This window comes from Corvus cornix, chromosome 20 (assembly GCF_000738735.6).
Source record: "Corvus cornix cornix isolate S_Up_H32 chromosome 20, ASM73873v5, whole genome shotgun sequence".
Lineage (NCBI taxonomy): Eukaryota > Metazoa > Chordata > Aves > Passeriformes > Corvidae > Corvus > Corvus cornix.
Window position 1 is genome coordinate 7,397,168 of NC_046349.1, and position 27,281 is coordinate 7,424,448.

At 62.1% G+C, this 27,281-nt stretch overlaps 3 protein-coding genes across 4 annotated transcripts; 2 read left to right on the forward strand and 1 right to left on the reverse strand.

Moving 5' to 3' along the window:
• Positions 1-96: 96 nt before the first annotated feature.
• DUSP15 (dual specificity phosphatase 15) lies at positions 97-13,486 on the forward strand. Its single transcript, XM_039563642.1, has 16 exons — positions 97-313; positions 553-963; positions 2,513-2,546; positions 4,448-4,530; positions 4,974-5,023; positions 5,646-5,720; positions 6,186-6,357; positions 6,529-6,739; positions 10,272-10,543; positions 11,049-11,238; positions 11,440-11,516; positions 11,727-11,832; positions 12,094-12,195; positions 12,278-12,673; positions 12,786-12,904; positions 13,018-13,486. Exons 2-16 carry the CDS (start codon positions 943-945, stop codon positions 13,156-13,158), a joined length of 2,049 nt encoding a protein of 682 aa, XP_039419576.1. The 5' UTR covers positions 97-313; positions 553-942; the 3' UTR covers positions 13,159-13,486.
• Positions 13,487-14,315: 829 nt separating this feature from the next.
• On the forward strand, positions 14,316-15,745 carry FOXS1 (forkhead box S1). The gene is given in 2 exon segments (XM_039563464.1): positions 14,316-15,614; positions 15,617-15,745. Coding segments are annotated over 2 exon segments (1,344 nt in total). The 5' UTR covers positions 14,316-14,344; the 3' UTR covers positions 15,691-15,745.
• Positions 15,746-18,998: 3,253 nt separating this feature from the next.
• On the reverse strand, positions 18,999-27,255 carry MYLK2 (myosin light chain kinase 2). Of its 2 annotated transcripts, XM_039563762.1 has the most exons (12): positions 27,174-27,255; positions 24,624-26,208; positions 24,191-24,501; positions 23,215-23,320; positions 22,900-22,993; positions 22,663-22,772; positions 22,338-22,479; positions 22,113-22,183; positions 21,760-21,888; positions 21,292-21,444; positions 20,792-20,924; positions 18,999-20,455 (listed from the first exon to the last, which is right to left on the reverse strand). In XM_039563762.1, the coding sequence occupies exons 2-12, from the start codon at positions 26,150-26,152 to the stop codon at positions 20,375-20,377; spliced, it is 2,859 nt and encodes a 952-aa protein (XP_039419696.1). In that variant the 5' UTR covers positions 26,153-26,208; positions 27,174-27,255; the 3' UTR covers positions 18,999-20,374. The 2 variants fall into 2 exon arrangements, with proteins under 2 accessions (XP_039419696.1, XP_019139858.3); XM_019284313.3 differs by lacking the exon at positions 27,174-27,255 and having other exon boundaries at positions 24,624-26,585.
• Positions 27,256-27,281: the final 26 nt, after the last annotated feature.

Genomic DNA, 27,281 nt, shown 5'->3' on the forward strand with positions numbered 1-27,281 from the left:
GCCCGCCTGTGAGGGCGGCCGGAGCACGCGCCCGTCCCCATGGCAACGGCGCGGCTGCGCGCCAGGGGGCGCTCTCGGCACCCGCACCCCCACACGGCTCCCCACAGCCCCCGGGCCGATCCCCCCGCCCTGTCCCGACTCCCCGGGACCCCCCGCCCTCACCCTTCCTGCGGGCTGGCGGGGACAGGCACTGGTGCGGAACCCCTCAGCCCTGGTCCTCGCTGGCGCTGCCCATCCTGCGGCTCTGCGGAGTCCTCAGGACGCTCCCGCAGCCCACCGGGCAGGGCAGGGATCCAGTGGCACCTGGCTGCAGGTGGGCACGGGAAGGGGTGGGCTTGGAGCGGGTAGGGCATGGGGAGGTGTGATGGAGGCAGGGATGCGCACGGAGCGGGCAGGGTGGGCGCGGTGCGAGCAGGGGTGGACACGCTGCGGGCAGGGCAGGGATAGGTATGGTGCATGCAGGGGTGGGCGTGCTGCCGGGGCGCTTCGCCGCGTGGGCGCACAGACCTTCCTTGATGGAGCAGGACAAAGGTTTTGTTCTTCTCCCAACAGTGCAGCCTTGTGCGGCCGCGGGCAGCGGCGACAGGCAGCAGCCAGCGCGGCCCCGTGCTCCCACGCCACGGCGCAGGGGGGGAGTTTCTCCTCCTTTGTCTGCTCCCGGCCAGGCAGCAGCCGGTGCGCGGCAGCGCCGGAGCAGCAGGGGAAGGGCCTCGGCAGGAGCTGCGGAGGACGGCGGCAGCGATCCCCTCTGGCCCGGCACAGCCACCGGCTCGGCCTCGCCGCTCTGGGAACGAGCAGCGATCCCGGGGGAGCCAAGCACTTCATGACGGGAACCCGACCAGGCAGCGGGGACGGCAGCTGCGGCCGGGGACGGGGAAGACGGCAGCATTGGGGACAAGGACACTCGCGCCCCGTCCCCACCCCCGGCGCCCGCCGTCGGCCATGGGGAACGGCATGAGCCAGGTAACGGGGAGCGCTGGGGCGGCTGCTCTGCAGTTCGGCCATGCCCGGGCGGCTCGTCCGGTGCCGGAGGTGGGAGACCCTTACCTGGCAGCTGCCTCTGCCGTGCCAAGCGGCGTTTCACCTGCCGGCACTGGATCCGGCACAGGGCTCGGCTCTCAGGCAGTTTGTTTATCTGCCGGCAGAGCAAACCGGAGGTGAAACAGGCAGGGACGCTGCGCTGGGACTCGTCCCGACAGCTGCTAGGGGGGTGTGGAGGGCAGGGGTCACAGCGAGTTCCTTCAAGGAAGGGGGGAACCTTTCCCAACACCTTTAATCCCAAGGAACTAGCGCCAAGCACACGCTGGGAGCCCTGTATGACCCCGAGTCTGCTGGTCTCATATCCCGTGCTCAGCGGGCCTGAGCTGGGCATGGGGCTCAGCATCACGGGGCAGAGGGGATGGGCACTATTTTATTTATATGCTGCCCCGTTTTTTCCTCTGAGGATCGGGTCAGCAGGGTGCTGGGGACAGGCACATGCTGTTTATTCATGGTTCAGTGTCCTGCCCTTGGGAGCTGCCCTTGCTAACTAGCGCTCTCCCACCCGCTCCTCTCAGTGCCGCAGCTGTGAGTTAAAGGCCCCCCGTCGATAGGAAATTGATCTAAAATCGCAGGAATCACAAAAAAAAACCCCTTCTTTAAGCTGTTCAATCGAGGGAAGCGTTTCCAAATGTGAGCAGTGAGACAAGTGTGAGTCCAGCTGTGCTGGTGAAAATCACCTCCACCTGCCCAGGGCACCAAATATTGCTGCAGGGAGAAGCTGGTGGAGAACTGGCTGGATACAGGATTGAACTCACTGCCCAGGCAGTGAGTGAGGGAGAATATAAAATAGCTCTGGCTGAGAAGGTTTGCAAGGTGTCCTGCTTCTGCATCTGCAGTGCTGTTAACAGGGGCCTTGTCAAGTAATTATCTTTTCATCATGAGAAGTGGAATTTCCCAGGAGAAATGAGCTGAAAGCACGGTGTCCAGAGCAGTCTGTGCCTGGACTGTGAGAAATGGGCTTCCTGCAGTGCAGAGTGAGGGGAGCAGAGCTTGGGGCTGGGAGGGGGATAACCACATCCCCTGCAAGCTTCTCTGTGCCTGTTGCTTTCCCGTCCCTCAGGCAGCAGGGCTTCCACGGGTCACGGGTGTAGTCCAAGGCTGTACAAAGGTGTATGTGCAACTTGCTGAGCTCAGGTAATAAACCCCAACGAAAGATTTATTGATGATAAACAAGAGGAGCATAATAAAGCTGTGTCTGGCTCCCAGCACCCCTGAGAGTGCAGTGCCAGGTTGTTGCAGGTGCCGGGGCTACATCCAGCCCCACATCCTGGGTGCCAGTGCAGCAGCAGCCCTGGGAATGCACAGGTCCAGCTGCACTGGCACCATTCCTGCCCTGGGGCTGGTGATGGTCATGTCAATGCCAGGACTTTGGCCCCTCCAACCAAGGTCACTGCTTCCCAGCGTGGGTCCCACAGTGGTACCACAGCACAAGGTCACTGCTCACACTGCCACTTTCCCTTGTGTCCCACAGATCCTTCCCGGCCTCTACCTTGGGAACTTTGTTGGTAAGTGGAACCCAGCTGCTGCAGAGATGTTCTCCAGCTGGGAAGTGGGGTTTGCTTGAGTTGGTGTCTCCCTGCCTGCAAACGCTGCCTGACATCCTGCCTGCACCCACCACCCTGCCTGCGCCTACTGCTCTGCCTGCACCCATGGCCTGCTCTGCTCTCTCACCCAGTTTGGGTTGGCAGTAGTGGGAGTGAAGGCACTGCGGGAAAAGCAAGGCAGAGACCCCCTGCCTTTGCATGGTTTCCTTATTTAACAGCTGCCCTGAGCTCTTGAGATACGTGGGGGAAAGGAACCAAGGAAGGAATATGGATCCTGTGCCAGGAGCAGAGGAGCTGGTGGTGCCACACGGATGCAAGGGAGCAGGACTGGGGCACTTCAGGGTGATGCTCCCCAGTTTTGCAGCTGTAGAAGATGCCAGAGGGGGCTGCCCACCCTCAGGAGGGAATTTCCCAGAGGCAGTCACCCCTTCTTACACCAAGTCACTATTTTAAGGGGTTTTCATTGTCAGGGGATAGTTAATGACCAAGTGTTGGCATCTGCCATGACAAACCAGCATTTATGAGTACTCCTGCCTCCTTGATGGCTCCTTTGTGAGCTTGGTTCCTTCTGTAAGTGCTGTGGAAATTTAAAACCACTGGCGTGAATTGTTAAGGAAATGTCACTGGAGTGGCAGCCCTGTCCTCCCAGTGCCCCATGGAGCACTTTGGGTTGGGCTGGGTGGGCTGTGGCTTGCTGGGAACGGAGGGACAAGGGCACCCAGCTGCCAGGTTCATCAGGGGGGTTCCTGTGACCAGCCTCTGCTGTGGGGCCTAGGCCTGATGCCATCCAAACATCCCTTATCACTCTGCCAGGCAATCCAGGGTGACAACAAGATTCTAGGCCTGCAACATTAAGCTCACAGAGACATTTTCTCCAACTGGAACCTTTTTCAGCCCTGGTAAGCCTTGATTCCAGTGTCACCCCTTGCTGTCACTGCCTTCCAAGGCAAATGGGAAAGTAGCGGGTGCTTTGTGAGTCCCCCAAGAGTCCCCATCTCCCTCCCCACACAGAGCGCAGCTCCCCTGCAGGGCATTTCCCTTGAGACTCACTCCTATTAAAATTCACATCATGCCATTAGCACATCACGGGCTGGATTCCTGAGCCAAGGTTTTACACCGCGTGAAAGTTTAGAAACGCAAAAGAATGAGATGGGGAAATGTTTCCCCTCCTCTCTGGCTGCGTTTGCAGCATCTGCTGGTTGTGGCATGAAAGGGAGACACTCGGAAGCTGCTCAGCAAGACAAGCACACTCCCCTCCCTGTGCAACAACTGCTGTGCTAGACCGGAGGCCAGGATCACAGCCAGAATGCTGAAGAATTGGTGAGAGGCAGGGCATTGCCCCAAACAGCCAAGGACACCCCGTTTCTGTCCACACAGCTGCAGAGAAGACTGCAAGTCACTGCCCAGGTGTTTTCTACAGAAAATTAGAGTTGATATAAATTGCTGCAACTCCACTTCAATAGTTCACAAGATAAAGCAGATCTCTCAGGCTGCAGCAAGTCCGGGTGCTACGTATGTGTCTGCTCAAGGAGGTGTGGGCAGGGCACAGGTCTCCTCCCAAGTGGGGACAAGTACAGGCAGGAGGGACACTGCCTGCTGATTCAGAGCGTTTCTGTGTGTTCAATCAGCATGAGCAGCAAGGACGAGGGATCAGGGAGAGGCCTCTGGTTTGGGATCATGGGATTGGCATTCCAGGTTTCCATGTTTGCCCATGTCTGCACTGCTGCATGTGGGGGTGGGATGCAGTTGATCTGCTGGAGCAAGGCTCTCTGTGCTGGCTGGCTGTAGAAGCAGGGTGGGAGCACTGTGGGAAGAGAAGGGTAGGAAATGAATACACGTTGATATCTAGTTTTATCCTTCAGATGCCAAAGACCTGGAGCAGCTAAGCCGGAACAAGATCACCCACATTGTTTCGATCCATGAATCCCCCCAGCCCTTGCTGAAGGTAGGGTCCTGCATCAGAAGTCACCGTGTAGATTCCTGCAGCTCCTTCCATGCTGCATCTTCCTTCCCCCTCTGAGCATCCCATGGCATGTACACCTCTCCTTGGTCACAGATCCCAGAGGAGCTGGGTGGCCCCCGGCATGGGAAACTGGCTGTCTTGTGGCTATAACCCGTCCTTGAACGCTGACAGGAAACAATTTCCAGCTCTCCAGACTCCTCTTGTTTCCCATCCCCTCCCACGAGTTGCTGGTCTCCCCTTGCCCTGCCCTTCACTCCAGGGAGAGGGTGGCCCCATCCCCATGCAGGGGGGTGCTGTGTGGGGGGAGCAAAACCCTGCAGGCAGCTGTGGGCGAGGAGCAAAGGCACTGCCAGCTCCACTCTGACCATGTATGACACCCTGGCTGCAGTGCCTGAGCTTCTCCCTCTTCCTATTCTGTCTTCCAGGACATTACCTACCTCCGCATCCCCCTGCCTGACACCCCTGAAGCCAACATGTGAGTACCCTGGGGTTGCTGGGGATGTGCGGGGAGGCAGGAGGGCGACCAGAGGTGAGGGCTCACAGCTTCTCAAGCCCTCAATGTGCTGCCTCCAGCTCCTCAAGCACAGCAACCTACAGGCTGGAGATGTGATGCCACAGTGCAGGGGACCACCTCTGGACCCCAACAGCATCCCTGTTCAGTGACTGCTGTGAGGCTATGAGCCCTGGGGTGAGGCGAGGGGCAGCCACTCTGCAGCACCCATGGAGAAGAGCAGCAAGCATCCCCCTGGGAAGTGTCTGGAGAGGGGAGAACACATAAAGGTTGTGGAGCCAGCTGAGGGCACAGGCATGGCTGGAGGCACGAGCAGCCGTCGTCCCACTGCCCCAGCATGAGTCACACAAGTCACAGGGCAGCCCTGTGCATCCCCAGCACAGTGTCCCCCTCTGTGTCCCCAGCACAGAATGAGCTGGCAAGTCCACCTTTCCTTGGGAGCAAACAGCACTGAGCTTCTCAGGTCTCAGCAGTGGCTGGCAGATCCCCTAAAACAACTCAAACATGCAGGGCTGCTCTGCCTGTAGCTAAAAATGCTGTTCCACCCCTGAAGTTCTTATTCTGTCTGGTTTATTTTTCCTGCTAGCAAGAGGCACTTCAAGGAATGCATCAGTTTTATCCACCAGTGTCGCCTGCATGGAGGGAACTGCCTTGTCCACTGGTAATGCTTCTTCCCCTGTCCCCATTGCTGTGTCCCCCCAGCTCAGCAGATACAGCCCCCAGCCCCTCACTTTAGCTGCAACCCCTGATCAGAGCCAGCCTGTGCCAGAGGGCTCTGTGCCAATAGATCCACCCAGGATCCACCCTTGGCTGCGGCTTGTGACTCAAATCCAGTGGGATTCAGGCAGTCCTGGAGCCGGGGCAGCTTTTTGCTGCAGCTGAGTGCGCGGGATGAGCGGGAGTTTGGGGCAGGCAGCCAGGCAGTGGCTGCTGTTCCCATTCCCTGGAGAGGAGTGGGTATTTATAGGCACTGATGGCCAGGACCTTGGAAGGGCTCAGGCCTCTGGGAGAGCAAGTCCTTGGAAAAGAAGAACTGAAATATCTGAGGGAAAGGGGTGGAGGAAGAGGCAAGCATGGGGTCAGGGTGTGCCACTAACCCCAGCCCTTCTGCACTTTCCCTTGCCAGCCTTGCTGGCATCTCCCGCAGTACCACCGTGGTCGTTGCCTATGTCATGGTTGTCACGGAGCTGAGCTGCCAGGAGGTGCTGGATGCCATCCGAACCATCCGGCCCGTCGCCAACCCCAACCCCGGCTTCAGGCAGCAGCTGTCTGAGTTCGGTGGCAGTGCAGCCCGCAAGGTGGGACAAGCCTCTGCCACCTGTGCTCTGCTCCGTGGCTGAGCCTGCCATGGGTCTCAGAGCAAGGACAAGTCCTGAGGGGACTCAGTTTCTTCCCTGCTCCCCTTGCTGGCAGGCTTGGACCTGCCCTTGTAAACCAGCTCCTTATTTTACTTCTTGCTCCTTCCCCAGGTCCGCAGGCACCTGAAGCAGAGGTATGGGATGTCCCCTTTCAATGACGAGGAAGAAATAAAGGCCTTGCTGCCAGCAGGGAGAGAAGGAACATCCAGGACAGAGGGAGCTGTGCAAGGACTGGTCCCAAGAGCCAGAGACATGAGGAGCACAAGTCCCTTCCTGCTGCGGGTGAAGAGGACTTTCTCCTGCATCCCGGCTTGTCTGAAGTGACCCAAGTCAAGGGAGAGCAGTGAGAATCACCCAACAGCCTGGGAGAGAGGAAGGAGATGCAACACAGTGGGACAGGGAGCAGTGGGCAGAAACCTGCACAAAGCCCAGCTCCTTCTTCTCTTCTGGGGTGGGAATGTGCCACCCTCTCTCTGGGCAGGTTTCATGGACACTGTTGGGCTTTGCAGCACATGCTGGGCTCATCCTCTTCACATCTGGTGTGCTGGGGATGTGGGTCTCTGCCCCTGGGTCACTGCGGGCTCCTTTTTGGGGCAGAACACGGAGTCTCTTCTGCCACAAGCCAGTACCCAGGTGTTGCCAGGTGTAGCACTTGGGTACCCACTGCATGGGCCTCAGGGTGCACGGGAGAACCAGTGCTCCCCTCAGAGCGGTTTTCCCACCAGCAGCACAAGCTCCCAGCATCCAGGTGGCTGGGGAGCAGCGACACAGCAGTGTACCAGCAGGTAATGCCACAGGCTCCCAGGCAAGGGTCCAGCTCCAGACTGGCCAAGCACAAGCCCTGAGCAAGCACTGTAGCTTTAGGAATCCATTGCAACCCATTCCCACCCATCCCAGGGCACAATCTGTAACAGGTGGGAACCAAGCATTTAACCTGGCCAGACCTCACTAGAGCAGAGCCTTAAGCCATTTTGCTTAAAGACTTTCTATGTCCCCCAGTAATAAACACCCTTCTCTGTGGTCTGACTCCCCTGTGATGGCCAGGTTGAAACGGGGGTGCCAAGGGGGAAGGTGCCAGCACGGGACAGGTCTGGAGCTGCTGCTGGCCACTCTCTGGAGTGGGCTGGGGACACTGGCATGCCTGGACAGGGCTCACCCTCCTGCCTTGTGGGAAGGTGACAAGGGAGGCTGGAAATGTGAGTGGCAGGGCAGGGCTTTCTGGGGACAAGCTCTGCTCCAGGAGAGGTTGGGAGCAGCAGATGGGAGCTCACCTGGAACCTGTTTCACTGTAGCCTCTCCAATCACTGGATCCAGGAGCACCAGGTCCAGGAGACTGCTGGCTCCAGCTGCTGGGAGTACTGGGAGCCTGGCACCAGCCGAGTATCACAAGTCCCAGACCTGTCCCATTTGCACCTTTTCCTGGAGCAGAGTTCCAGGTGGGAAAGATTCTGAGGATACCCAGCTGGGTCATCAGCATTGTCCCTGTTGGGACTCAGAGCATGTTTCTAGGGTCCCCCTCATCCCTGCCACCACTCTCCTAGGGGGAAGGGATCCCCCAGGAGACAAAGCTTCAAGACCAGGGTTCCTTCCTGCTGCCAACATCTGCCTGCTGGGCTGGGTGCTGTCTTGGGGTGACCCAGGCAGGCTGGGAGCTCCAGCCTCTCTGGGTAGATACTGAGCAAACTGAACAACCAGGGGTGCGTCATCCTTCACTGCTCCTGCACCATCCACTGTGGGATCCCACTCTCCTCCCAGTTCCTTCCAGGGTGCTCTCCCCACGCCCTCGCCCCCACGCCAGGCTCTCCAGCACCCTTTGGCCCCCCAGCACCCAGCAGGGTGGTAGCCCCGCGGCCCAGGACCATGCACCCAGGATGGACACGTGCCCCATGCACAGCTGCACCCCCTCACACTGGGACACCCTATACCAAGGTGTTTACACCCAGGGATTCACTCCCCTGTTCCCACCATAAATCGCACGGGGCCCTGGCCCCTCCAGCTCAGCTTCACAGCACAGCAAAATGTATTTATTTTGGCAGATCTGGTTGGCGCAGCTTGGAAAAACCCGGGCAAGGGCAGGGTTAGCTATGAGTTAATGTTTGACTCCTTTTGAAGCTCGTTTTGGCATGAAAAGTTTAAGGGTTAGGCAGCTTCAGCTTCCCTGTGCAGGGAGAAGCGCGGTGAGGAATCCAGTGGGGAATCTGGCTCCTGAGTATCCTCACTGATGCCCGGGTAATCAGATCCCCTGGGTCCTGCGTCATCAGGCGGCTGCCACGCCACATGAAATCCCCGGCTGGCCGATAAAACTTATCCTGCCAGGCTGGGGCTGACAAAGGAGCCGGCGGCTGCGATTATCTCCCGGCCTTGGATGTAATCAGTGCAAGCCGCTGGGAGGCTGTGCAGTGACTCCTTGCCATCTCTCTGCTTCCCAAGGCAGAAAGGGCTGATGTGGATCCTCTGTTGGTCAGTCCCAGGCCCTTTTCCCAGAACGTGGCCCCACAGCTCGCCCAGATGGGGGGCACAGGGGGTGCCTGGGCTTCACTTTGCAACAGAGGGGTCCCGGACAGGCTCAGTAAGGAGAGAAAACCCCTGCCAGCTGGGCTCGTTCGTACACCCCGTGTGGCCCCATGTGCCCTCTGTGCCACGTGGCTGTTCCCTGTCCTCACATCCTCTGGGAAAGCCCAGGACTTGGCTCTCTGCCACTGATTATTCATTTGGAGACTTTGCAGCCCCAGCAGCTCTCAGGCACTTCACTTCTCCTCTCGGCGAGAGGTGACTTTCTCTGACTCAGAGCAGAAAAGGAGACCTGGGGGACTGCAAAAGGAGACTTGGGGGGCAGCAGCCAGGCAGAGGAGCTGGGTTTCCCTGCACAGCGACATGGGGCTCTGCAGCAGTGATGGAGGAACCAACACCAGTGTCACCTCAGGGTGGCCCAGTGACCCAGCCCCTGCCCTGCTGGGGGCCAGTAGGGAGCTGGTGCAGGATGTGTCAGGCTCTCATCCCGGTCCCGGCAGCCCTTGGCACAGCTCATCCACCCTTCCCACCCGTTTCCCGTTCGACTCAGCACCAGAGCCCCACGAGGCAGATGTGAGCATTAGAGCAGAGGAGAGATTTGAGATATGAGGTATGGGGACATGTGACTGTACACACCACCCTGGAAACCCCGTGCTGTTCCCGCAGCTCCCCGCAGCTCCCCACACCCATGGAGTGAGCAGCTGGTCCCACGGGAGGACAAAGCCCCTGGGGCTGGGACATGTCCGGGTCCCCAAATCAGGAAGACAAGGGAGTAGGGTCCCTTGTTGCCTTTGGGGAGCGTGTGGGAGTCCTGACAGTTTTAGGGGAAGCTCTTGGGAGGGGTGCAGGAGAGTTCCGCGTGCCTTCTGGTACCTTGTCCCCTCTCCCGTTGATGCAATGTGCCTGCCCCTGTCCCGCGAGTGCAGGCTTCCTGTGTTAAGAAATACACTTCGTGCAGGTCTCTCGGTATGTAAATTATCAGTGCGAGCTGCACATTGTGTTCTGCACGGCAGGAAAAGGCTGGAGCCCCAGGCAAGAGCCGGGAATGGGCGCCCCCCCTTTGCCTAACAAAGGGCACGTCCCGGGGTGCGGGTCGATCACCCAGAGGCTCCGCAGGATCCAATGAACAAAGGGAAGAGCCTAAAATCACCATTGGTGTACATGGGTGCGCACATTGTGAGGTTCTGAAACCTCGGGGATGCCTTTGCTGGGGGTCCCTCCCGGAGGCACCAGCTCCGGCTGTTGCCAGTGCTGTAACCTTCAATTACGACATCACTTTTTCCTGAACACGGATGTCTGACGCTGCTGCGCGGGGAAAAGTGGAGCAGAAAAAAACCTTTAAGACCGTCCCCTCCGCCGTGGGGCAGCCAGAGCCGGCGGCATGGGCCAGGAAAGGGAAAGTGAAAGCCGGAGCCGCTTTCGGTTTCGCCGCCGGGCCGCGATGGCGGAGCCGGGGGCGCCCATGCGGCTGAAGGAGTGGCTGATCGCGCAGATCGACAGCGGCCGGTACCCGGGGCTGCGCTGGGAGAACCGGCACCGCACGCTCTTCCGCATCCCCTGGAAGCACGCAGCCAAGCAGGATTACCGGCAGCAGGAGGATGCTGCGCTCTTCAAGGTACCCTGGGCTCCCCACAGCCCCCACCCGGCCCTGGAGCGCCCGTGGGACTGACCCCCGGGCTCCGTGTGCACTCCCGGGGCTCCCCACTGCCCTGGGCTCCCCACTGCCCAGCTCCGTGCGCACCCCGGAATTCCTCACCCAGCTCCGTGCAGCCGAGCTCCATGTGCACCCCGGAATTCCTCACCCAGCTCCGTGCAGCCGAGCTCCATGTGCACCTTACAGGGCACTCTGTGCGCGGCGCTAGGACTTGGCTCCATGCGCACCCCTGAGACACAGCGCCCAGCTCCGTGCACACTCCCGGGGCTCCCGGCTGCCCAGATCCGTGTGCTCCCCTGGACCCCGCGCCAGCCACTTTCCCGCAGCCCCCCAGGACACACAGCCCCCGTTCCCCACTGCCCCCTCAGCCCTGGTGAACTCTTGCTCCGGTGGACCCCCTTGGACAGCCGAGCCGGGGGCCAGGTTGTGGCAGCCCCCACAGCACAGGGTACCCTGTGTCCCTCAGGCTTGGGCCGTCTACAAGGGGAAGTACCACGAAGGGACGGACAAGGCTGACCCCTCCACCTGGAAGACGCGGCTGCGCTGCGCCCTAAACAAGAGCACCGACTTCCAGGAGGTGCCCGAGCGGAGCCAGCTGGACATCTCCGAGCCTTACAAGGTGTACCAGATCGTGACTGACAGAACCTGTGATGCAGGTATGTCCCTGCCGTCCCTCCTCCTGTGCCAGATGTGGGGTTGATACCTGAACCGTGCCCGTACAAGCCCCATGCCCCACAGACATTACCCTTCCTCCCTGCTCCTCTTCCTCTCCGGGTGTCCCAGAAAGCCGGCTGTCTTCCCTGGGGCTGTTCCTGCCGTTTGCCAGGGGTTCATCCATTCTTTCTTGCTCTCTGCAGAGGACAGTGACACACAGTCCCCACGCAGTGAGGACCAGCAGGTGAGCCTGCCCTGTGCCATCCAGGCAGGGGAGAAGGTGGGACCCTCAAATCCCCCCCTCACCCATCAGCTGCTCCCCTGCTTGCACACTGCCTGCATCTGCCCCACGGGGCATTGGTGAGGGTCCCCTGTGCTACGCAGCTGCCAGACCCAGGCAGGGGACCTGCTGGTTCATGGTAGAGGCAGGAGCTGGCTCAGGATCCCCCACTGCCAGCTCAGCCCTCACCAAAGCTGCTCCTCCCCCCAGGGCAGCATCGTGGGGAGTCCAAAGAAGGAGGAAAGCCAGAAGGACGTGCTGGAGACTGCCCACGTGTCTCCACAGCCCCGGCTCTCTGCCCATCTGACTGAGCGAGGTGAGGAGGGTCCCTCTCAGTGGGATAAGGCTGGGGGCAGGGAGCACACACTTCTGCCAGGATCCTGCAGGGATTGAGGTAGGGGCTGACGACTCCCACCCTACCCCAGCAAAGCCATGCCCTTAGGGGATATAATGAGGCCCAATAATGAGCAAACACAGTGGGAAGTGTGGGCCCAGGGCCTTGGGCCAGGAGAGTGCCTGGGAGCCATTGGGGTAACTGCCCATGTCCTTTCGCCACCTCATCTCTGCCCTGGTCCAGGGTGCCTTGTGAGGGGAGTCTTCTATGGCTGGAACCCAACCCATGGCCAGCTTCTTCCTGGACCCCAGTCCTACCTCCCTGTGGAGGATGTCAACAATTCAGGTAGGAGCCACGCTGGCGGGCAGTGCCTTGGGTGGCTGCACCAAGCCAGACTGCCCATGAACTGACCTCCCCCTTGCCCCAGACTGCTGGCTCCACATCCGCCTGTACTACTGTGACGTGCTGGTGAAGGAGGTGACCACCCGCACGGCCGAGGGCTGCCGCATCACCACCAGCGCTGTGCCGGCCGACAGCGAGCACCTCTACGGCCCCTCCTGCATGGAGCAGATAAAGTTCCCTCCACCGCAGGTGCTCAGCGGCCATGGCCACGTGGCCTGCATGACCGACGTGCTGGAGCGACTCCTGCCTCACCTGGAGCGCGGGGTGCTGCTGTGGGTAGCACCTGAGGGGGTCTTCATGAAGCGCCAGTGCCAGGGCAGGGTGTACTGGAATGGGCCACTGGCCCCACACAAGAACTGGCCCAACAAGCTGGAGAGGGAGAAGACCTACAAGCTGCTGGACACACAGCAGTACATACAGCGTAAGTCCTGGGAGTCCCTGCTGCTCTCAGGAAGAGGGGCAGGTCCTGCCCTGGTGTGGCTGATGGGGGCTGTGGGGACCCCGTGTCCCCTGACAGGGTTGGTGTCTTGCAGAGGTGCGGGAGTACCTGAGCAATGGGCAGCTCATGCCCCAGTACCAGATCTACTTGTGCTTCGGGGAGGAATACCCCACCAGAGCTGGGCACCCCTTCCAGAAGCTCATCATGGCTCACGTGAGTACCCACTGGGGCTGGCACCCCCAAGTACCCCCAAGCCAGGCATGGGGACCATTGCGATGTGGGGACACGGACCTGTGCCCATCCTCCATCATTCTGTGCCTCCACAGGTGGAGCCGGTGTTTGCACGGGAGCTCTTCCATCACGCCCAGCGCTTGAGGCCGACGCTGCTCTGCAACTCCCCCCAGCCCTGCGTCCCTGGCACCTCCAGCCACGTTCTCCATGTCCTCAAACAGCTCTGCCAGCCCTGAGCTGGGTGGGAGAAGAGAGCCCAGTTGCCATAAAGTCTCAGAGTGGGAGGCTCTGATCCCCACGGCACCACTCCAACTGCATGTCCCGAGGCAGAGTGTGCAGGGTGCTCAGCGTGTGGGACCAGACAAGGATTGATGTTAGCTGGGGTGGGCAGATGCTGCTGCCCCTGTGATTGCTGTATTTATTCCCCAGGAGTCCCCCAGGTGGGATTTGTTTGCATGCCTGTTCAGCAAGCTGGAGCAGACCTGGCTCTGTCCTTGCACCTTGTGCTGCCAGGACTCGCCATTAGCAAACCTTAGAAATAAAGGTTGTGTTTTTGTATCGGTATTGGGGGCTGGCTCTGGTTTTGGGGGGCTGGTGCTGGTCCAAGCAGAGCACGGGTGGCTGGGGAAGCTGAGGGCCAGACAGAGCCTCATGTGGGCAAAGCCAGCTCAGCCCCAGCCACAGGGAAACAGCGTGAGACAACCCCCTGCCCCAGCGCTGGCTCCAGACCTGTCCTGCCCCTTGTCCCAGCCCCTTGGCAGGGATGAAGGCAGCAGTGAGGTGCCCGTTAGCTGCTCTGCTGACCCAGCAACACAGAAGCCTGTCCTAAAGGCACTCACTACCTGTGCCTCAGTTTCCCCTCATGAGTGGTGTGATGGGGCTCCTGGGGCCCGTGCTGCGCCCAGAGTTTTGGGAACAATGCAGAGACCTGGCACAGGACAGAGCACAGGCCCAGGCTGGGAGCAGGGGCTGAGGCACTACGGTGAGCAGGGGGCAGGTGGGCATCTGAGGGCAGGCAGCACCCTCAGTCCTGCCAACATCCCTCACTCAGCCCCGCTGCAGCCCAGCCGGAGCCCGGCTGCACGCCGTGAGCAGGACAGGATGAGAACCAGGTCGTGGGAACCTTCCGTGGGAAAAGGGGCTGGGGGAGCCTGGGGCTGTGCCCGCCTCTGCCCTGGGGCTGCCGCGGCCGTGCCAACCCCGAGGCCACTGGCCGCTGGCCGCAGGCCTTGGCGGCGCATCCGTCCGTCTGTCCACAGGGACCAGTGCTGGACGGCAGAGCCCCGCTCCGCCCTGGGCGGCCCCTCAGAGGAGGGGCCCGCCGCCCCCTCTCCGGCCGGCGGGTTTTAACGGGCCGTGCTGGGGCCGTGCGGCAGAGCGGGATCAGCGGCAGCGCTGGAACGGCGGGGGCCGGCCGGGAGGATGCAGCCGGATCTCCCCGTCGGCGACGCGGCGCTGCGCAGCCCGCCGGCCCCTGAGCCGGCCGGCGGCGCCTTCCCCAGCGCCGAGGCCACCAAGCCACCTTACAGCTACATCGCCCTCATCACCATGGCCATCCAGAGCGCGCCCGAGCAGCGCATCACCCTCAGCGGCATCTACCGCTACATCATGGGCCGCTTCACCTTCTACCGTGAGAACAAGCAGGGTTGGCAGAACAGCATCCGCCACAACCTCTCCCTCAACGAGTGCTTCGTCAAAGTGCCCCGTGATGACAAGAAGCCGGGAAAGGGCAACTACTGGACCCTCGACCCCGACTGCTACAACATGTTTGAGAACGGCAGCTTCTTGCGGCGCCGCCGGCGCTTCACCAGGAAGAGGGGCCTCCGGGAGGCACCGGGCACTGAGGGAGACGAGGGGCGCGGGAAGACCCCCAGACAGCAGGCGCGAGGGCTGCCCGCTGCCCCGCTGCCTGAGGAGGGGAAGGCAGAGGGGGGCTACACCTCGCCGTCGGCCGCAGGACGCCTGCCGAGCCCTGCCTCTCTGTCTGAGGGTGCCGGGGTGCCGGGGTGTGCTGAGCCCTGTGCCCGGCGTCAGCCGCCCAAGGCCAGGCAGCCCTGCCTGTACCTGCCGGACATGCCACAGCCCAAGGGGCCGTTCTTCACACCCCCCGAGAGCCGCCCGCCCAAGGAGACTGTCTTCGGGGGGCTCCCGGCGGCGCTGCAGCTGCCCCGGCCAGGTCAGTACCCATTGCCCAGCGAGCGCCCGGCCCAGCACCAGCACCCTGCCCTGCTGCCCGCTCTGCTGCCCACCCAGCACAGGGACCCCCCGCAGGACTCGCCGGCTACCCCAGACACCCCCCCGGGGCAGCTGGAGGGCAAGGAGCTGGCTGCCCCTGGGTTGGGGCCATGTCAGCCATTCGGGCAGGTGCCACCTGCATTTCCTGGCAACCTCCTCAGCACGGGCAAGCCCCCCTCATCCTGCTTCCTGGCGGAAGAGGGCTACACGCAGCCCCACCTGCCCGTGTTCGGCTCCTTCAGCCGGCCGGGCCCCGAGGCGCTGGGCAGCAGCTACCAGTGCCGGGTGCAGGCGCTGAGCTTCTGCATGAAGGAGCGGCCCTGCAGCACAGCGCTGGAGCATCTCCTGGCTGCGGCGCCCCCGGCCCCTGCCGCCCCCCGCCAGCCACCCTTCGGGGCCATGGGGCCACGGGCAGGTGAACAGAAGGAGCCATGGGGGCCGGGGACCGCGATCCCGCTGCAGGGGGCAATGGCTACCCCCTGGGGCTCCCCCCCTGCCTCTATCGGACACCCGGCATGTTCTTCTTCGAGTGAGGGACTACCCACCCTGGGACCACCCAGCACCCAATAAAACACATTCCCCAACGCTGCCTCTGTGGTCTCTGTGCCCCATTCGAAGTGGGCAGTGGGCAGGGGCAAGCTGGGGACCCTCAGCCCCAGCTCAGGTGCTGGCTGGGGGACACGTGTCCCCAGGGTGGCCTGGCACAGCCCACATCCCCACCAGTCCCTCTGTCAGTGATCACTGACTGGATGGTGAGGCCATGCGGGGACGGGGCATGGCCTGGGTCAGGGCACCTACACCCAACCCAGGTCTTGTGTCCCTGGGAGATGCTGGGGACAAGGTCCTGCCACAATGTGGGCCAGGAGCCTCTGAAGCGCCATCCCATGGTAGTGCGAGGGAACTTTGTCCCTGGGGGTCAGGGGAATGTGCTGCAGCAGAAGTTATCCCGCAATGGAGCCCCACTGTCACCTCCCTGTGCCTGGGACCCCTCCAAGTTCCTGGCTTTGCACAGGGTGTCACACGTGGCACAAGTGGCACCAGCCTCAGTGTGTGGCCCTGCAAATGGACCCTGGAGGCATCAGGGGTTGTGGCACCGTGTGGAGGCTCTGCTATGGGGCGGGGGGGGGGGGGTGGGGGGTGGAGGGGGGGACAGACAGGGGACAGGGCTCCCTCCCCTCTCTGTCCTTGCTTGTGGCTGTGCCAGTGCCTGGCTGGGATTCCAACAAGTCCCTGCAGACTCCAAGACCAGGGCAGCCCCAAAGATGGGCTGTGCCAGGGGCTGCAGCTCTGATGGGAACAGCCAGGAAAGTGGATTCCTCCGACCTGAATCATGCAGGGTGGCTGCCAGTGAAGAGGCACCAGCTGAGTCACCAGTGTTGACACTGGGCTGGGCACAGGGACATGTCCCAACTGGCCAGGCTGGGGGACACTGGAGTGGTCAGGGTCCTCACACAGTCCTAGGATGGGACCTGGCCACCATCCCCTTCCTACACAGCACTGGGACACCCGAGTCAGCACCTCTGAGCACTGAAGTGGGGCCAGAGTGATGCTGGCAAAGTGGGGGGCTGTGCTTGTGCCCCCCATCCTGCCAACCCCAGGATGGGAGAGGGATCTCCCCAGGAGCAGCAATACCCAGGCCCCATGGCACAGCCAGCCCTAGGATAGACACAGGGCTCGCTGGGGCTCTCCATGCTGATGTGGGGACCAAATTTGTGTCAAAGTCCCCCCATCTCCCCAAGGCTAGCAGGACTCCAGTTTGGCCAGGGTCGGGGGTCTCTGCGGGGGCCGTGCTGGCACGGAGGGACACTGCCGTCACTCGGGGACCGGGAGCACCGCGGCCGCGTCAGCTCTGTTACCAGCCCCCAGACGGCTGCTGCTGGGCCATGGCTGTGTCCCAGCCCCGGGCAGGGTAGGGGGGGCCGCCCTTCATCATCGGGGGCCGCCACTCAGCCCCGGGCCTCTCTTTTCTCCCTTTTTTTTCCCTACCCAGTGGAAAACAATATTTGAGCGCCTACATCATGCTGGCGTCTCCGGAGCGGCCGGCGGCGAGAGTGACTGACCTCAACCCCCTCCTTCGCACGGTCCCCGGGGGCGCGGGAGGAAGCAAACGCCGCAGCCATGCCCAGGGGCCGTCTGGTTCCCACGCAGCGTGGCCAGGCCCTTCGCCCGCCCCGGCTGGGAACACACGGCCCCGGCTGGGAACACACGGCCCCAGCCCCATGCTGTGCCCGATATGGGATCCCTGTGCTGGGAGCAGTGTGGCGCATCCCACTGTCCCCCAAACTGCAGCAGCTGCTGGGGATGGGGACTCCTGTCCTGCACAGCCTGCACTGCCCGGGGGTGCAGATCAGAGCCATGTGCTCTCCCAGCGCTCCCCTTTCCCGCCCTCACCCCGACTGCCGGTCATGGACCCGCTGTTCTCCCAGCTCTGCCTCCTTCCTGGCTCACTCCCGGCTCGCTGTGGGTGGCCTGGCCCCCTGCCCGCTCGCCCGCTCCCATCCTGGGCTGTGCCGTGGCCGGGGCTGTGCTGCACCCAGTCATGGGGTGAACCTGCTGCTGCTGTCGGTGGTGCTGCCAGGTGCCAGTGCTGGAGGTCTGCCCACTCCCCTTCCCTCCCTGCACTGCCTGAGGGGCTCCTTGTTTCTGCAGGCAGGGTGGGTGCCACAGGAACAGGGTGCATGGGGGAGTGTGTGCTGCTCCAGGCTCCGGGGATGGATGCTGAGGACACATGTGTGCACACCCAGACTGCCCTGTTCATCCGTGGGGGTGATGAGGACCCCGCACATAAGGCATGGGACTGGCTGCTGTGGCCTGTGCTGGACCAGGAGCAGCCCTGTCCATTGGCCCCAGTGGGACCTGTCCACTCCAAGCAGCTTCAGGGGCTCATGAGCCCTGTTGGCTGGGAACATAGGATGGGATCATGGCTACTTCCATGGGTGTCAGCCATGTGGCCCCACTCATTCAGCCCCAGTGTGTGTCTCTGTAGGGTCCCAGGGTAGGAAGGAGGAGGCTGGAGAAACCAAACCAGGCTGTGGGGTAGGGGTCCCCCACCCTGTTATGTGCTGGTGTCTGTCCATCCCTCTGCCTCAGATGTGCACACACAGGGCTGTGCTCAGGAACACATCCCCTACAGCAGCTCAGGGTGCCAGGAATGTCCGGGGCTGATGGTCCATCTGGAAGCCCCATGGCCACCCCGCAGCAAGGCCCTGCAGCCCCTGTGGCCGGCCGGGGCCAGGGCCGGGACCAGAGCAACGCGCGGCTCCTGGGGCCAGACAGGAAAGAGACGTCACTGCCATGGAGCGTAACTCAAACCAGATGGGGCTGCGCTGGCGTCCAGGCCTGCGGGGTGGTCACCGACAGGAACCGGTCAAAGGCTGCCGGCAGGAAGCGGCTGGGAGGGACGCCTGCGGTGGGAGCCGGAGTCCAGGCTCTGGCAGCCTTAACCACTTCAGGGCCAGCCACAGCTCCCCTGGGCAAAGGGGTACCAGTACCCCCCAGCCCTTGCCTGGGCATCCCACCCCATATGGGCAGATGCTGAAGATGTGAGGACACCTCTGACTGCTGATCCATCCACCCATCCATCCAGTCACCTCCCCTTCCCCCATTCCCCTGGGGTGCTCAGAGCTGTTGGGTGTGGAGACCAGAAACCCTTGGCACCATGCCTGCACAGCCCTGCCCAGGACGTACCAGGTGGTCCCTGTCCACAGCACAGGCTGGACCCATTCCCTCTACCACAGAGATAAGACGCTGCTTCCCATCCTCATCTCACTTATCCTGTGACTGTCAGGCCCCACAGGTGGCGGTAGGGCCTCCCCAGCCCCCCGTAGTGGCAGGTGTGGGCTGTGGCAGACCTGTACATTTATTTACAAGAAGGCGAGCGCTGTGGAAGGCTCCATTATGGGGCAGGGTCCCACCAGCCGTGGCTGCTGTCTGGTGGGGACAAGCCTAAAGCCCCTTCCCCTGCTGCAGCCAGCAGGGGTGAGGGGCAATGTCTCCCTGTGTCTCTCCTCAGTGTTTTTCCAGCAGGCACAGAGGGCACAGACAGCTCCAGAGCAAACACACAGCCTTGGCTTGGCGGGGCTCAGCCATGGCAAAAGCCAAAGCTGGAGGACCTCTTGCCAACCCCCCATCCCCTCCTGCAGTGGGCAAGGCTGGATGCTACAAATCCCAGGGGATGCCCATCCTCCGGCAGCACCGGGGAGGCCCAAGGGATGCAGGCAGAGAGGCCGGGGACGGGACAAGGCGCGAGAGCAGGAGCAGCACCCCCTCCCCAGTCCCAGCAGGTCCCGCGGAGCCCCCGCACAGGGCGGGGAGCTGGCGGCCGCGGCCGGAGCGGCGGAGCAGTTCCGGTGTGTTGGTGGTCGGGTGAGCGGTGCCGGCCGGAGCGGGGAGCGCGGGCCAGCTGCTCTGCATTAGCCCGCCTCGCTCATCGCGCTCTGCCGGGGACGGGTGAAGCAGAGGTTGTGTTTTTCCCCCGCTGGCAGAACCGAAGGGCAGGGAGGGCAGGAGGAACACAAAGCCTCCTTCTTTCCTCGTTGGCTCCCAGCTGGGGACGCCGCTGGAAGCGTGCTTGCTGCTTCCTCCCTTCCTGTGCGAACAGCAGCTCGGGGCCAGCTCCGCTCCCACATGCCCAGCTGGCCAGGAGGAGGTGCTTCAGCCCCGGCTCCGGTGCCAAGGTACCAGGGTGGGGGTCCGCGGTGCCCTCCAGCATCATCGCCGAGCCACAGAGCTGGGAAGGGAGGTTGGGCAGTGCAGGGGCCAGCGGCAGCGAAGGCAGGGCAGGGCTGCGGCATTTACAGGCAGAGAGGGCACATTTCGAATCCAAAAGCAGCAAGCACCAGGTGGCCGAGGCAGCGGGATCACACCGGAATGGCCTTCCTCCTCCCCGAGGGCACGGGAAGGAAGCGTGAGCAGAGCAGAGACGCTGCAGGTCGGGCATGACGCAGCCGGGCCAGGGCCAGAGATGAGATCAGAAACCTCCACTCCGGAGCAGCCTCACAGTCTGAGGAAATCCCGACGGGAGCGTCGGCTCCGTGGGAGTGAGGAGGGTTGGAGCCTCAAGAGCCCCAAGAACACTGCGAGCATCCCCAGCGGTGATGTGGTCCTGAGCGCAGTGATGCCGCCCGGCACGGGACCAGCTCGGCAGAGCTGCTCCAGACTGGTGGGGGTCCCTCTCAAGTAGTTCCTTTCTGGCCTCGGCTCCCCTGGGAGCCCAGCTCAGATGCCCAGCGCTGTCAGGGACCCCGAGCTGGTGATCTTCCTGAAGCGGTTGGCAGCACACACCCCGATGAAATTTTTCTGTGAAGGGGAAGAGGAAAGGTGCTCATCCTCTGGCAAGGGCTGTGGCACTGGAGGTTGAGCCAGACCCTGCTCTGGGGCCTGACACTACTCCTGCCCCCAAAAGCTGTTCTTGGGATCGGCTCAGGAGTAACCACCACATGCTTGATGGGGGTCTTACCTCAGGGGCATCCATGCTCAAGAGTCCCCAGCCCTGTGTCCCAGCTGCAGCAGCACAGAGAGACAGAACATTCTCCATGCTCCAGATGCCATCCACCAGGACAGGCAGAGTCTGGCAGCCCCCTCCCAGCCCCCTCAGAAGCTGCTGACCCTCATGCCCATGCCAGCTTCCCGCACCTTCCAGCGCCGTCTCATGACGTATTTCTTGAGCAGCACTTGGGACTTGAGCCGCCGGTTGCAACGTTTGGCCTTTTCTGCCAGATTATTGAGCCAGGGATGCTGCAGGCACTGGTTAGCACTCATCCGAGCACTGGGGGTGAGAGGAGCCTGTGTCGACCCTGCTTGAGCCCCTCACCCCCAACCACCCCCTTCTCCAGCCACTCCAGAGCCCCAAAACCCCATAATCCTGCAGGGAGGAACCAGAGGGAAGCATGTGCTCAGGCACTGGTGGGGCTGGGCAGGACCCAAGGGGTCCAACACATCCTGCTTGGGACAGGTGTCCCTGGAGGGATGCAGGGCTCTGTTGGGGACAATCAGAGTGGGGCAGAGCCCCTGGGTTTCATTCAGTGCAGGACCCAGGGGATGCTGCATGTCTTGGTGAAGAGGCAGCACATGATACCCAGGGCCGCTCTGGGGATGCCCACCCCAGGACCCCATGGCCACTGCCAGCCTCACACCTCTTATCCTTGATGATGAGGTTTGAGACAAAGTCCTTGGCCTCATCGGAGACGCTCTCAAAGGTCTCCTCATCGAAGTACCAGTTGGCAGCCAGGACGTTGTTGAGTGTCTCGGTGTCGTCATCACCCAAGAAGGGGGAGAGGCCGCTGAGCCTGGGGGGTGCAGGGAGGTGAGGAGTCAGGTGCTCTCAGGCTGCGGCACCTCCCAGACCCCCTGGAAGAGAGCCAGTCTGGCCAGGGCTGCTCCAGGGATGTGTTGGCACTGTCCTGTGCTCCTGCCTGCAGCCAGCCTGAGCCTCTTCCTGCCCCCCAGCCCCTAACCTTACATGGCCATCTCCCCATCCAGGACCCCCCACCTGCCACCAAGCAGGCAGGTGCTTGGGGACAGCCCTGCACCCAGGAGAGCTCTGTCCCAGCACCACAGCTCCCCAGCATGGCACTGGCAGCCCCTGCCCAGCCCTGACGTACAGCATGTAGGTGATGACGCCCATGCTCCACATGTCCGTGGAGTAGGAGACTTGCTCGTAGTTGACCACCTCAGGGGAGAGGAATTCAGGAGTTCCAAAGTTCACTTTCAGCTTCTCGTTGGGATTGTACCTGCAGCCGAGGGGGGTGCAAGTCAGCAGAAGGGGGACAGGCTGCTCCCCCAAACCACTGCCCCTCTTTCAGCAGATGCTGCCCTCCCCAGCTAGTCAGGGAGAGCCGTGGCCAAAGCAATGGCCTAGAGCAGGTCCTGGGGCTCCTGGTACCCAAAGGCACACAGAGATGAAGGGTGGAAGGGGAACAGGGACGAGGGACAGAGCTGAGGAAGAAAACCTCACCTTCGAGCCAGCCCAAAGTCGATGATCTTCACCATGTGCCCAGTGGCAGCGACGCAGAGGATGTTCTCAGGCTGTGGGGACAGGGTGACCATTGCCCCACCACTGAGAGAGGGTCCTGCAGCTGACCCGCACCAGAGCAGTGCTGACCCACAGGCACCCCTCCCACCGCTAGCCAGTGTCCTGCTGTCACCCTTGGCCCTGTCATTGTCCGCCCCAGCCCCGCACCTTGAGGTCGAGGTGGAGGACGCGCATGTGGTGCATGAAGCGGATGCCCTCGCAGATCTGCCGGACGAACACCATGCAGTCCACCTCCGTCAGGTGGTAGTCATCGTCGATGATCCGCTCAAAGAGCTCACCACCCTCCACACTGCATGGGGATGGACCATGGGGTCACTTTGGGGGGGGCTCCCTGCCCCAAGCCATCCTCCTGCAGAGTTCCCTGCCCTCCTGGGGACCCTGGCCCAGCTCCACCATGGAGATGCTGAGCAGAGCCAGGGTGGGATGCAGCATGTTGGGGTTGGACAGCCCCAAGGTAGGCACAGGCACTCACAATTCCATGAAGAGAATGATCTCCCGGGGCGTTTCGATGGCGTCGTAGAGCTGGATGAGGTTGTGGTGGTTCAGCTGGTTCATCACGTCGATCTCCAGCAGCACCATCTCCTGCAGAAGGAGCCCCAGGATGGTGTGGGGTGTCAGCCCTGGCTGTACCATTGGGACAGGCTGTGTCCCCACACCAGGGGGGCACACAGAGCATCACACTGCCCCCCCTGCCCAGTGCCATTCAGACCTTGTCCTTTGCTCCCTGCTTCCGGATCACTTTGGCTGCCAGCTTGAGCCCCGTCTCCTTCTCCGTGCACGTGTGAACTTCACCAAACTTGCCCCTGGCGAGGGAGGCAGGGAGAGGTGCCCATGCCATCAGCCACCCAGGCTGCTGGGGACCCTCACGCTGCACTGGGGTGCTGCTCTGCACTGGCTGAGGCACCCATCCTGCCCAAGGCACCCACCCATCATGACCAAAGGAGTCCCACTGACACAAAGCCACTGCCCAAGGCTGGAGGGCAGCTCAGGACAGGCCAGGGGAAGCACTAGGGCCCCTCCTTACCCCCCCAGGATGTCTTTGGAGCTGAGGCTGAACTGGGAGCTGACACTGGCGGAGCGCAGGGTGACGGTGCGATGTGCGAAGGGCGCTGGTGGCGGAGGGACATCGTCTGCCCAGAGAGAAAGGCTGAGGTGAGAAGGGAATCTGCTGTCCAGGGGACCCCACTTGTGGGTACCCCGGGCTGCCCTGGTGTGGGGTGAAGACAGGCACCCAGCTAAGCCTGTGGGTACAGGATATGGCCAGGTATTGAGTGCTGGGCTGTGACCCAGGGGCTCCTGGCTGGGGCTGCACTGGAGGATGCAGCAACCCCTGAAGGGTCCCTTGCTACTGCCCACAGCATTGTCCTGCTGCACGGCACCAGCCCTGTTCCATGGCACTCACCCCGCTCCATGGCACCCATCCTAATGCATGGCACCCACCTTACTTCATGACAGCCACTCCCACCATCCCACATCGCATTTATCCTTTCCAGGCCATGTCATTGTCCATCACCCTCTCCAGGCCAACCCCCCTCCATGCCACCACCTCCTGCTCACCCTTCCAGGATAGATCCCACTCACAGGGCACCCCATGCACCCATTCCTGCACCACCCTTTCCCAGGTGAGAGCAGGAGCTGGCCTCACAGGGATCCCCACAAGCACCCACTGCCCCCAAGCCCTGCCATCCCCACAAGGACAGTGGTGCAGGATATGAGGACGTGCTGTGCCCTGCCACCAGCCAGACAGTCACTGTCACTCCCCAGGCTCCTCTTCCTCACAGTCAGTGTGGCCAGAGCAGGCCAGGAAGGGACACGACATATTTAGCCCTGTTTACAGTGAAAGGGGAGCTCGAAGGCCACCAGGCAGGTGACAAGCCAAGGACAGGAGCTGGCAGCATGGAGGGCAGTATGGGCAGCAGGCAGGGCCATGGGATTCCCAGGCTGTCACTCCACAGAGGGTCCAGGGGGGTAAGGAAAAGGCAGGTAACTCATGGCCTTACCCAATATCCCAAAAGAGTCTTCCTTCCCAAAGTCGGGGGTGAGGTAGGGGCTGGGGGGTGGCTTTGCCTCCATCAAAGATGGTTGCACCCCAGGTCCAGGCTGCTCTGCAACCCCAGCAGGATCTGGGGGCTGCCCTGTGGCACTGGGCAATGTCCTCTCCTGTGGGGTGCCAGGTGGCTCCAGAGGCTGCAGGTCCCCCAGGGCTGGTGGGCCAGAGCCAGGCTCTGTCGGACCCTCTTTTGGCTCCACCATCGTGATCTCCTCTGCTATTGTCTCCATCGCTGCCACCTCTGCCCAGGGCTGCTCCTCCCTGGAAGCAGGAGTGGGAGGTGAGCAGAGCCCAGCCAGCAGCTCCCAAGCCGAGCACCCAGGGACCCAGGGCTCCCTGGAGCAGCGAGGGGGATCCCCCCCATCCCAGGAGGGTGTGGGTACCTGTGGCAGGCAGCCGGGCAGCTCAGGCTCTGCAGCAGGACTGGGCGTGGGGGCTCGGGGATCGTTGGTGGCTGTCCCTCTGTCTCCTTGGACTCTCTCTCCCCTTCACCCTGACCCTTCACAGCAGCCATGGCTGCTGCCTCCGTGGGCTCTGCAGCCCCATCCCCAGCCTCTGCTCCAGCTGTGGGAGGCTCCACCTCTGCAGCTTTTTCCCCTCCATCCCGAGCCTTTGCAGCCACTGAGACCTTCTCCTTTGTAGGATCTTTCCCTCCAGCTCCAGCCTTTGATGCAACTGTGGATTTTTCCACCTTTGCAGTTTTCTTCCCTCCATCCTGTACCTTTGCAGCTGCTGGGGACTTCTCCTTTGCAGGCTCTTTTTTGCCTCCACCTTGAGCCATTTTTGCAGCTGGTGTTTTCTCTGCCTTTGCTGCTGCCTTCTCTCCATCCTGAGCCTTGGCAGCATCTGGAGCTTTCTCCTTTGCAGGAATTATGGCTTTCTCCTTCACTGAAACTGGAGCTTTTTCCTTCACTGGAGCTGGAGACTTCTCCTTCGTGGGCTCCTTTTTGCCTCCATCTGGAGCCTTTTTAACTGCTGGGTTTTTTTCTGCCTTTACTACTTTATTCTCCCCACTCTGAGCCTTTGCAGCACCTGGGGCCTTCTCCTTTGCAGCACCTGGGGCCTTCTCCTTTGCAGCAGCCGTGGTTTTCTCCTTTGCAGGCTTGGTATCAGCTGGGGCTTGTTCTGCCTTTGCATCTTGCTTCCTTTCATCCAGAGCTTTAGCAGTGGCTGGGACCACCTGTTTTGCAACCACTGTGCCTTTCTCCTTTGCCGGCTCTCCTTTGCCTCCATCCTGAGCCTGAGCTTCAGCCAAGGCTGTCTCCTCAATAGGTTTTGCCTTCCCTCCTTCAGAGTTTGCTGCAGCCAGAGCCTTCTCCTTGGTGGGCTCTGCCTTTCCACCACTCTCAGCCCCTGACCCACCAGGGGCTTGCTCATTCTTGGGCTTGTCCTTTCCTTCATCCTGCGCCTCAGTTACAGCCAGGCCCTTCCCCTCCATGGGCTCCTCCTTCCCTTTCTCATGTTCTCCCACAGCTGGAGCCTTCTCCTCCCTGGGCTCATCCTTCCCTCCATCCTTAGCCTTTGCAGCAGCTGAAGCCTTTCCTCCTTTGAGCTCTTCTGCAGCCAGAGCTTTCTTCTTCCCAGGCTTATCTTTCTCATCCTTCCCTACACCCTGGGCCCCAGTGGCAGCTGGCACCTTCTCCCCGATGGATGCTGCCTGCCCTTCATCAGATACTGCCTGTCCTCCATCACGCTGCACAGCCAAAGCCTGCTCTCCCCGGACTGCTTCCCGTCCATCCTGGGGCTCTGGAGCAGCCAGAGCTGTCTCCTGCTCCGGCTCTGTCTTCCCTCCTCCAGCCTCTCCTGCAGCCTTCTCCTGCCCAGGCTCATCTGTCCTTCCGTCATGTGCCACGGTGGCAGCTGGCACTGTCCCCCCAGTGTCGGCACCATCCGCCGCTCCGCCCTGCTCCATGGGACGCTCCAGGCAGGAGGCGGCTGCCCTGCGGTGCTCCCGGTTCGGCGACGCTCCTGCGGGAGAGAAAGTAGCAGCTGAGGGCTCGCCGGAGCCGACGCCCTGCAGAGGGAACGGCAGGACTCGGGCAGTGGCTCTGCTCCTGCAGGGATGAGCTGCTGCCATCCAGCCGGGAACTGTGCCCCCGCCGCCCAGCCGGCGGCTCCCCGGCTGGTGGCACCGAGCCAGGGCCCCCACGTGGCCACCAGTCCCGGCACCGTCCCATTGTGCCCCGATATCTGCCCCGCGGTGACTGATCGATGGCCTGACCCCGGCACCTGTCACCGGGTGCCTGGGGCCTCCGACGTGCAAGCAGCCAGCGCGGCGCGGCCAGGGTGACAATTTAAGGCCACATCCCACCATGGCAGAGCAGGAGACACAGGCTCTGGCCCCGGGCTGGCAGTGGGGATCAGAAGAGGTGAGCGCTCCCAGCACAGCCCCACTACTGCTCCCCCTGAACCACACAGGAGGTCCAGCCATGCAGGCAAACCCCATCTGCTCAGGGGCCACACAGACCCCGCACCCAGCAGCCGCCTGCGCTGCTCGTCCCCCTGCCCAGGGGTAACCGGCTCTGCCAAGGGGACCTGTTGGTGCCCTGTACCTGCCTTGGACTTCAGCCCAGCACCTGATCCCCAAATCCCCGTTCTGCCCTGGGCTCCACTGCCCTCCTGTGCCTGGTCATCTTTCCTCACCCTGTCCCAAAACACTCCACTGTGCAGCCGTCCAGAGCGCAGGACAGCCCAGCCCCAGAATAAACCTAACAGCAACCATCCCAGTAACAGGGAAGTTGCTTGCTGGTCTACTGGAGCAGGAGGTGCAGCAGAGCAGTGCCTGGGAGAGCATTCCCACATCCCACAGCTCAGCACAGGAAGCCCATGGGGATGGACGTGTTCTTCCCAGGGCTGGGGGCTCCACTATCCACAGGATCCCCCACCACCATGCCCCAAGTCAGAAGCCATGGAGACCCCCCCGGCCCCTTTACCTGGGTCCTGGTGCAGTGGGTGGTCAGGGGGGCAGCATCTGCACTGTGGCAGCGCTGGAGGGAGCAGCCTCTTCTATCCCGGGTGTAACGGAGCCGGATTAGTGGGGC